This window comes from Solanum verrucosum, unplaced genomic scaffold (genome assembly GCF_900185275.1).
Source record: "Solanum verrucosum unplaced genomic scaffold, falcon-dt-bn FXZP01000181.1, whole genome shotgun sequence".
In the NCBI taxonomy this organism is placed as follows: domain Eukaryota; kingdom Viridiplantae; phylum Streptophyta; class Magnoliopsida; order Solanales; family Solanaceae; genus Solanum; species Solanum verrucosum.
In genome coordinates, this window is record NW_026020407.1 from 3,360,075 (window position 1) to 3,371,464 (window position 11,390).

The following is an 11,390-nucleotide window of genomic DNA, read 5'->3' on the forward strand; positions in this document are numbered from 1 at the left end:
GTGGGAGTGGGTCGACATGAGGTTCAGCTCGAGAGAGTGAAACCTAGTCTCATTCCCACACACTCAGCTCGAGAGAGTGAGTGGGTTAAGGCGTAGGTTGGTCTTCATGTGGCAAGTGGGTGTCCGAGAGGAACGAATTTGAAACGGGGTAAGTTGCTCGAGAGAGAGCTTATCCCCCTTAATGTTTAGCCTAGTCACAATTATTCTATGAATCTTCTTTCGAAAGCATGTACCCAATAATCTAGCTTAACCCGTATTCCCGTCACATCCCAAGGATCCCCTCTCATTACTTAGAAATCCTTGTTTATTTTGTTGTTTTTACTTACTTGTGACAAAACTCCCCATTGTTAATTTACACTCTTGTGTCCCCCTTTAATTTACAATATTTTTAATTGTTAATTTCTTTAGTTACGACTAGTTAGAACTAAATTTTGTTTTTCTATTAATTCTCAAAACCACTCCCTTGGGAACGATCCCAACCCTTGGTTGGGTTACTAAACTATTGTACGATCGTAGACACTTGCATCGGAAGTTGTGTCTTGATTACGTAAACATCAGTGAGCTGGGAGTTTCTTGAGGAAATCCTAGGTGGTTTTGGGTTTCCTGAACAATTCATCAAATGGATCATGTTGGGAGTTACTACTGCATTGTTTTCAACAAAGTGAATGGAGAGAACCATGGTTTTTTTCTGGAAATAGAGGACTAACACAAGGAGACCTTGCATCTCCATTGCTATTTGTATTAGTCATGGAATACTTGTCAAGAACACTTCAGACTATGAGTGGGTTGCCTGACTTCAGATTTCATCCAATGTGTAAGAAGCTGCAACTCACCCACTTAATTTTTGTTGATGATATCATGATATTCTGCAAGGGGAATGTGGCTTCAGTGAGTAGATTAATGGAAGCATTAGCACACTTTAATGTTGCTACTGGTTTGGAGGCAAACTTAGACAAATCAAGTATATTCTTGGCTGGAGTTGATGAGGACACAAAAAGGAAAATTCTGACTAGAACTCGATTCTCAGTTGGTATATTCCCAATCAAGTACCTTGGCCTACCTCTTTCACCAAAGAAATGGACAAAAACTGACATATTATTCTCTAATTGACAAGCTTACTCAAAGAATCATTGTAACTTACTCAAAGCAGATCTCCTATGCTGGTAGGCTACAAGTGTTTAATGTTGTACTATTTTCATTCCATAGTTTCTGGGGGGCAGCGTTGATATTACCCCAAAGCATTCTCAAGAAAAGGGGCGGTAGCTACTGGAATATTGCCTCAGTGGGTCAATTGATATGGCAAATCATAGAAAATAAGGAGTCATTGTGGGTTCAATTGGTCCATGGAATATATATAAAGGATGATGCTTCTATATGGACTCACAAGGCACCATTAGACTGCAGGTGGTACTGGAAGAAAATAAATGCAATCAAATGTAGGGCTGGTACATACAAGACAAATACAAGTTGACACAATCTGCTATCTATTCTATCACCAAAAGTTACTTAGCAATAATAGGCCACAAACTACATGGGTGTTTTAATGTTCATGATTAGGATTGGCCTGAAATTCCCCCCTTGGGAGGTGTAGTGAGCTTGAGAGGTTTAGTCCCGGTTTTGTAGGCTCATATGAGGTCTTGAGTGGTGTTGGTAAGGGTGCTTGTGAGCTTGAGTGCCTAAATGATAATATCTCTAGTTTAGAAGTTCCGGTAGCGGTCTTAGACCGGCAAGTTAAGAAATAGAAGAGTGAGGAAATTGTTTTCATGAAGGTGTGAAGGAGTGGTATTTTGTGTGAAGGTTGTAGGTGAGGGTGCTACTTGGGAGGCCAAGGGCCAAAGATATGTCCCGATATCCTTATCTTTCCTTCTATTCCTCCTTTAGACTGAAATGATAAGTTTCCCTTGACTTGTTTCTTGATTGTGAAGTCTTGGATGTTGTTGGTAGTTCCTCTAAAATTTCCTTGTTTTGGATATCATGTGTGAATTATATGCTTTCCATGGTTTCCTTAAATGCGCATGTTCTTGATGAAATTCATGTTTAATAAGAAAATGAGTTTTCATGATTTATGTTCCTCATGGTGTTGTGCATTTGGTATGAGTTGCCTATTTGACTTCGTGAGATGTGTTAATGAACATGCTTTAGTATGCTTTTGAGAGTAATCGCATATTGTCTCCATGATGTTGTGTTGATAATTATTTTAGTTGGAGAAGTTAGTTCCTCCTATGCAAATGAGAAATATTGACTTTCGTGCATATTGGGTTGTTACAAGTAGTTCCTACTCTCTTGTATTGCATTGATAATGTTTTGAGATGGGATTGATGTTTTCTCCTTTAAATGATACATTGCTTTGATGTTTCATGCATGATGGGATGCTAGTCTTGAGTCTATAATTTCGAATAGTGTTTAGAAGTGTCATTCGAGGACGAATGCATGTCCCCAAGGGGGAGATATTGTTACGCCCCTAAAACTAGTAGGTGAAACTAGAGCCTTACGTGTGAGTTTTAGAGTTTGGTATGCGGGCTAATGTTGTAAAATGGCTTCCCGTACCTAGTATGAGGTGTTTAGGGGTTAAACGTCAAGGTACGACCCCCTAAGGACCAACCAAGGGGTCCTTGGGGAGGACCCGAAAGTCTAACCCCAAACTGCCCCAGAACTACCTATTTGTGTGACCAACGGATGGGACCTATTAAGTGTAGGTCCATCCACACCCCGTGGAACCAAGTCGTGGGTCAAGAGCCATGTTGAGGAGCTGCAGACCCCAACCCACGAGTGACCAGTACGGTCCATGGGTCCATCCATGCCCCGTGGGTAGGGGGTCGTGGATGGGGCCTGCAAAGCTGCCTCAAAGTCGGCCAAGGTAAGTTAGTTTTAGGAAATTCCCAATTTAATTATTTTAGTGTAGGGTCATTTTAATTCATTTTAATAGACTTATATAAGTATTTTTAAACCATTAACTAACCTATTTACTTCATAATTACCAAGACCCAAATCATAACTAACTTTACCCCTAAATATTTCTCTCACTAAGAACCTCCATTGAAGAAGAAGAAGTCAAGGTCTAGGGCTCAAGAACTCAAATTTTCCATTGAAATTTGTGAAGAATCTTCAACTAAGGTATGGTAGTTTTGATTCATGGTTAACTTTCCATCCATAAAGTCCTTAAACTCTCAATTTCAAAGTAGAAAATTCTCCAAAACCTAGGGCTTTCACTCCAAGTCATTGATTCTTTCTTAAAAAACGTTTTCAATGATTTAATTGCTTTATATTATGATCAAATTGATGAATTACCACTGTTTTAAGATGAATTATTCATGGATGCATGATTTTTCTAATTTTCCTAAAGTGGATCTTAAAGCGTGGGTATTATTATATGTTGATACAATTGAATGAATAATGGTTCTTTATGGTGTAATTACATGATTTTAGTATTATTATACATGTATTATTGATTAACTTAAGGTATTAGGGTGAAATTGATATAGTTTGGTTTATGCCATGGAAGAGGCAATTGAGAGCTTAGATGTAACTTTCTAAGATTGATGAACCACTTTGTGAACTACTTGAGATTAGAGGAACTAAAGATGAATTACTTAAAAGTAAAACTTGTAAACATTAATTAATTAGATTAGGGCTTATGTGACGGATTTTAGTGGTATTGAGATCGAGTTTGTATGATGTTTTATGGCTATAATTGGTTAAGAATGAGGCATGTGATTAGATTATCTTGACAATTAGGTATACATAATGACCATGTGAGGTATTTTTGAGAGTAAGGCTTGTAGTATGAAGATGACTTCTAGGGGTTAATGGTAAAAGCTAATATAAATGAGCTAATGATGTAAAGGCTTTAAGAGGGAAGCTATTGTGTGTGTTGAATTTTATGTGGTTTTATTGTGGAAGGACTCCACCAACATGACCTATATTATAAGTGTTTGAGATCATGCATTTTGTAACTTAAACTATGATTATATCCATGTCTAATAAGATGAATGCTAGATGTGTTGATTGAATATGGTCTTTGGTCCTTAAAGGGGAAATATATCATATTGTACATGCTTGTGAAAGTGTGTTCATGATTAAAACCATCTTTTGAGAAAGTAAAGTGATCATGACTTTGATGTAATTGCAGTGTGGTTGAAAGTCTATTCTCACTCACACACTTATACATGATTATTCCATGATTATGATGATATTATTGTGTTGATTGAAAGTTCATTCTCATAAACACATAATGAGTATAATGTGAAAGTTTTCCTCACATATTGAAGATTCTAGGTTGAAAGTTAGTTCTCACCTAATTGAATCTATCATGAAGATTCTACGTTGAAAGTCCATTCTCACCTAATGAATATATGAGCTATCTTTATGAATTGTGTTGGATGGAGGGTAAGATAATCCTTCATGCTTGTAAATTCAATTCAAGACTAAACATGTATTCATGGGAAGTTATGCCTAGCACCGAGTGAATATTGAATATGAGATAGAGGCTCTCCCATCAAATAAATAGGTCGGGTCTCTAAATGTAAATCTCATGAGATGGAAGCTCCCCTGTTAAGTAAAGTTGGGTTTCTAGTAGCAATCTCCTTATCCCATAACTACGTGCCTTCGTAGGTTATTTAGCCATTGGATTCATTTCCAAGCTAATAAATTTTAGTTCTACCTTAGTCAAGTAGGACACCTTTTTTCGGTGTGGTGCATGACACTGAATTCCATGCAAGCTCACATGGTCTATGTTGGTTAAGGCTAATTCCCACAAGGTCAAGTCTAGGATTTACTATAGTTATTCAAGGTGTTCTACTTAGTATGAGTGGTTATATGGGACTTCATCCATGCATTGCACAAGAAGGATTTGAGAGTAGTTAAGGTAGGTTCCTATTTGTCAAGATGACTCATGTAATGAATGTGCTTGTGTTTAAATGGTAGTTGCATTTGATGTTAAGGCTACTTGTAATGTTGCATGTTAACTTGGATTGTTGATATGAGTTTATTTCAATGATGTGGTTGACTAAAAGTGAATGTTTCCTAGTCTAGGAGAGATAGGCTAAGGATGAGAGTAAACGAGGGTAAACATTAATGAGGATCTAAAGTGACTTGCTTAGTGTACGTGGGATTATGGGATCTTACCTATGCATTGCACAAGCTTGCCTTGAGGTAGCTCATGAAGTATTGCTCACATGACATTTTAACACTAGATTGTATTGACTATGCATATGTTCCTAATGATATTTCTTATGTTCACAAGTTGTGATTGATGTCTACCATGCTATAGTATATATCTCTTCATGATGTCTTTTATGCTTATGATTGTGTTTCCACACTATTTTCCAAATAATGGTTTAAACTAGTAAAGTGCATGCACTCAACTAAAATGTCCCTTTTAGCATGTTTTCAAAGGTTTTCATGCATGGCTATCATACTTAGTACATTTTTGTGCTAACATATATTTCTTTCACATATTTACAAAGTGTAGGGTTTGGAGACTTGAGTTCTATTCTTGGAAGATGGGTTTCTAAGGAGCAAGGAGTTGAAGACTTGGTGAGTCCTCATAGCTTCGAGGACAAACCCACTACTTCCTTTATGTCTTTTATTTTATTTTTAGAGCTTTAGTATGGGTTATGTCCCAAAGTGTATTCGAGTCTTGTAGATGGTTTGAGACATTGTGTCATAGACTCCCGCTCATTTTTATAAAAGACTTTGATTGTAGAAGAAAAGTTTTAAATTTTTGCAAAATTTCCTATGTTCTTATGTTATGATATGCTAAGAGGCTTGTATAAGGCTCTTCGGAGTTTTGTACGTCGTGTTACGTCTAGGGGGGTACTCTCGGGTCATAACAGTGACATACCAATTCTAGGGAGAGGCTAAAATGTGGTGGCAGTCTCATGTTGAGTGTTGACCAACAAAGGCACTACCTATAACTTGGGCAACATTTTCCACCTTCTTCATGGAGAAGTACATACCCCGGACTTTGAGGGACAGGAGCAGAGATTCTGAATATTGAGCAAGGGAAGATGTATGTTGTATCTTATCAGGCAAAAATTTGTACTTTATCCAGGTATGCCACTCAACTTTGCTTTAGTCCACAAGAGAGGATTCACCTCTTTATAAAGGGATTGAGGTTAGAATTGCAGATTCTAGCTTTATAGGTGGCTGCTTCTGTAAAATATTTTCAAGAAATGGTTGATTTTTTGATAGAGGTAGAGGAGGTGAAGCCAGATGAATTCGCCAAGGTAAAAACATTCAAGAAGTTCTATAAGGAAGGTGAGTTTGGTGGTTCTTACTCTAGCGAACAGAGTTCTGGGGGTTATACATCATGTACTATTCAGTCCTCATTGCAGGTTACAGTTAAGGGGTCTGTCACAGACCAGTCAGGCTTTTTCTGAGTTTGGGGGTTATCTTCAGTCTTCTTCTTCTTCACAGAGACCTAATCTCGACTCCATAACTTGTTATGGATGTGGTGAGGTTGATCATATCAAGAAATATTGTTCGAGGCAGAGCCAGTCTTGGTATGATCAGGGTTACAGAGCCCCAATAGTTAGAGGTAGTGGTGGTTATGGTAGAGGCCATCATTCTGGAGGACGTGATGGCCAAGGTAATGGTGGTCACTGGTTCGGCCGAGGTGGCAGGTAGGTTGGAACTACTAAAGCGCAGCCCTGTAGACGCAATGGTCAAACATGCGACAGAGCCCATTGTTATGCTTTCTAGGAGGCTAGAGGCATCTAATGTTGTTATCAAATGTACTCTTCTAGTCTACGATCGCATGACTTCCGTATTGTTTGATCATGGATCCACTTTTTCTTATATATCTCCCTCACTAGATAATGGACTTGAACTGCATTTTCACTTACTGGACATGCCTATTCGTGTTTCTACTCCCATGGGTGAGTTTGTGCTAGTTGAGAAGGTGTATAGGTCTTGCCTTTTGATTTTTGTGGGGAGGAGGGTAAAACTTATGTAGATTTGATTATTTTGGAGATGGTAGACTTCGATGTAATTCTAGGTGTGACTTGGCTTTCTCCAAGTTATGCTATCTTACATTGCAATGCTAAGACCGTGACCTTGGCCAAACCTGGGATAGATCTGCTAGTGTGGGAGGGTGACTATATTCCTGCCCTAGTTCGGATTATCTCTTTTCCTTGTGCTGAGAGGTTAGTGTGTAAGGGTTGTTCAACCTTCTTGGCACATCTCTAGGATGATACTTAAAAGGTGCCTTTGGTTGAGTGTATTTCTATAGTCTGTGAGTTTGTGAAAATTTTTCTTGTAGACCTGCATGGTATGCCACCAGACAAGGATATTGATTTTTGTATTGACTTGAAGCAGGAGACTCGCCCCATTTCCATTTCACCTTACAAAATTTCCCTGACTTTGTTAAGGGAGTTGAAGGCTCAACATCATAAGTTATTGGGTAAAGGTTTAATTATCCCTCACTCAATGTGATTATCAAGGAAAATCAGGGGTGGGAGCAAATGATAATCAATATAGTGTCATAGGTACATTATGTGCAATAGTTGATGTGGGTATCCTTAGCTAACTGGATCTATTAGCTATCTCAACGTAGGATAAAAAGTAAATACTTCGCAAGTGTATGGGTCTATATATTTCAAAGATGATAGTATAACAAAGTTGCCAGTAGGACTGAATCAGTAAATAATGTTTTCAGAGGAAGTATTTGGAAGTACCAAGCTTATTACGAAGACTTTTAAAGTGAAAAAATAGTTGAGACAGGACGGTGTGGGTATCCTTAGCTAACTGGATCTAAAAGCTATATTGACAAAGGATAAACACAAGTTACTTCACCAAAGTGTGATGGTACTCTTTGTAGTAAGCATTAGATGATTTGACACAGAGGAATTACCAGATGGTAGTATAATCAAGAAGATGCCTAGAGTCTTGAGAGTTGATTCAGGGGAAAAAATATTAAGAGGAAGACTCTTAAAGTAAGTTTAGTCTAGTTCAAGGGAAAAACTGAAAGCATTTAAAAGTGATAGGCATCTACATTGCTTTATGTATGAATATGTTTAGCCTAGTTGACGGGTCAAACTTAAAGCATTCAAAAGTTATAGACATCTACATAGCTTTAGGCAAGAAATTCAACCCACTGTTTTCTATTTGCATGATTTTTTGTCGCTTTCTTTATTAGGGTTAAAGCAGATGGTAGATGCATTTGATTTGGAATAGCTGAATGGTTCTTCAGTTTACAACTCAAGTCTATGTTACTGATATAGTATATTATATTTTTGTGTGTTGAGTTTGTATCGTAATGAAAGTGAACTCAAGTTTGATCTCATTTGTACTTCTGTATAGGTAATACTGCCTTTCATTCCTGGGGGTAGCAAATCTAGATGACCCCTATTGAGATGATAACCAATGTTTATTCCGATATTTGAAATTTCTTGTTTCTTTTGTGCTTTTTTCTTGTGCATATTTCAAGTTTGCAATGTGTGTCAAATAACTTTGATATATAAGATGTGTAAGAAAGTTGGCATGGAGAATGCCTTGTATAGTATTGATGATCATTATTGTGTAGATATGATCAGCATCAGCTTCAACAATTGATGGAGAGTACTGTATAGTATAAAATGTTCAAGAACATGCCTAATGACGATAGATTGGAAGCGCAAATTCAATCAATTTTTTCACTCACTCACCCATGTAAGTTCATGTTTCTTATTACTAATATTCACCCATATCTATTGAACGTGGTAGTAGCAGACAAGAAACATTACTTTCTTCTTAACTTAAATAGTTTGCTTTTTATTGTCGAAAAGGCCAAAGGATATAGAACTGTAATCTAGAGATAACAAGAAACTTATATTTAACGTATATAATTTTCCTATTCCTACGACTTTCTTTCAATGTTTTATGTATATATTAGAAATTGGATGAACTTATACGGTTACACAAGAAAAATAACAACATCCACTACATATATTGCATCTGAAAATGATTTTCTTGAGTCAAGGGTCTTTCATAAACAATCTCTTTATTCCTAAAGGTAAGAGTAAGTTTTGTGTGCACACAACTTTCCCACACCACCACTTCTAGAATTATACTGTGTATTTCATTGTAATAACTACAATGTAGTTATCCTTAGTAATTATGTAGTTCTTAACAAAAGGTTCTACTAGGAGCTATCTTATTAGTACTAATGAGAATTTGTCATGAATATATTTCCTGGAAGATAGTGTAACAAATAACTCACAGTAGAGAGAGCTTGTATACATTATCAAATATATTTATATTGTACAAGTGCATAGAGACGTAATATAACATAACTCAAACTATAAGACTCCTACAAGTACTAAACTAGGAATATTGGACTAGGAGTCCTAATATGCCCCCTCAATATGGGTGAGATGACATTACAGACAGATTGTCACGTAAAAAGAAAAATTGAGATGAGGGTAAGCCCTTTGTAAAGATATCAGCTAATTGTAAGCGAAAAGGCACATACTGGGCAACCAAATATCCTTAAGCTACTTTGTCACGAACATAATGAAAATCAACATCAATATGTTTGGAGCGATCATGGAATACAGGATTACGAAGCGTGTATGTTGAGCTAACATTGTCACAAAGCACTCGAACTGCTGGTTCACGAAGATAAAGACCAAGCTCTCGAAGAATATGATGAATCCAAGAGGTTTCAGCTATAGTACAAGCATCCCATCCTCTTTCAATTCCCTCTTCTCCATATATCTCCTTGCCTTTTTCTACTACTATTATTGCACATGTAGTTTCCTCTTGTCAAGCCCCGAGGCTACCCCCTTGACGTAAACACAGGACCTAGGATCACGAGCGACCCCAAGTTAACCCTGAGTTGGCATATCATAAGCAGACTTAAAAAACTAAATAAAAGATACTATTCAGAAGCTTAAAACATGAGATAAATTGAATGATGAGGAATACCCTATACTGGTCTGAATATATAAATACTGAATAAGAGTTAATGATACTTGTCTATAACTAAAAAACACAAGCTGAATCTAGTTATGTCTGAATAAAGCCTCTAACTGACTAGAGATGATGCGACATGCCCCCAGCTAACTCTAGCAAAACTGAAACTGAAATGAAAGACTCAAATAGAAAACATGTTTATTGTCCACGAAGTATGAGGACTCACCACTGATGATACTAAATACGGATCGAGAATCAATATACACGTGATCTGAATGTTGAGGACCTGAACCTACATCACAAAATTATGTAGCGCAGAGTATGCGTCAGTACTTGAAAGGTACTAAGTATGCAGGATAGGATAAAGTTGAACAAACATATAAAATGAACAAAGAATATTAAGCAATGATATAATCTAAACATGATGAAGATACTGAAATATATAGAATAAACTAAACCGAATGCAATGACCAAGTACATAACATACTGAAACTGAATACTGAAATATAACTGGAAACTAGGTCAAATGCATTAGAATCTGACTGTGGGAGCTACTACTAACTGACATAAATCAACATGAGCTAAACGTGTAGTCTATTGTATATGCCCCATCAAGAGGACCCAATATACCTTGCCAGGGGTATAAAGGCATGACTGGCGTGATCACTAAATCTGATGCCCAACAGAGGGGACTCATCAACCTACGGGGCCACGTAGTTCTAGGACTATGAGGGTGACTGACCCTAGTTAAACTCGGTGTTAGGCCTACTCCCAACTGGAAATGTGTACGATAGAACATAACTAAAATATAATGAATAGCTCAATATTCTGACATGCAAACTGAAAATGCAACATTTAAGTACTGATAATGAAACATTCGAAATCTGAGGCATGTATATCTATTTATCCATCCTAGCTAGTGTAATTCATGAACTAAATGAATCTACACAACTAAGGTTCTGAGTTTCATGAAAAGGAACTAAGAAACAATGTTACGATGTGTAAGAGTACTACAACGGCTAAATCACAACAATTCTCTAAAGTTCAAGAAACCCTAGGTCTAAACAATATGTAGGGAAACAAGAATCTAACTGAATTCTAGGGACCTAATGGGTGAAAAGAACCCACTAGTGAAATCCCACGTACCTGGTAATGAATTTTACGAAGAAATCTTTCCATTTTGGGGATGGCAGTGAAGAAAACTTGCTGCATTCTTGGAAAGGTTTGGGTCACCTATTTTTCCTCTTTTGTTCTAAGCTTGATATATTCTAGTGAATGAATCACTTAGGGTAAGTTCAGACTAAGTCACTACACTAAAACTGACCAAAATGACGTAGTTTAGGGATTAAATGACATAGTTTAGGTGTTCAACACATAAGGGAAAAGACCAAAACTACCCCACGTAAAATCTGTCAAAGCCACCGACGGACTATGGACTGACCGACGGTCCATCTTGGCAGGGAGTCGTTTGGCTTTAGAAAGCTGGTGTTGAGGGT

General features: G+C 37.2%; 1 protein-coding gene across 1 annotated transcript; it reads left to right on the forward strand.

Annotated features, from left to right (window-relative positions):
- The first annotated feature begins 747 nt into the window (after positions 1-747).
- Positions 748-1,110, forward strand: LOC125840506 (uncharacterized). Its single transcript, XM_049519476.1, has one exon. It carries the CDS (start codon positions 748-750, stop codon positions 1,108-1,110), a length of 363 nt encoding a protein of 120 aa, XP_049375433.1.
- Positions 1,111-11,390: the final 10,280 nt, after the last annotated feature.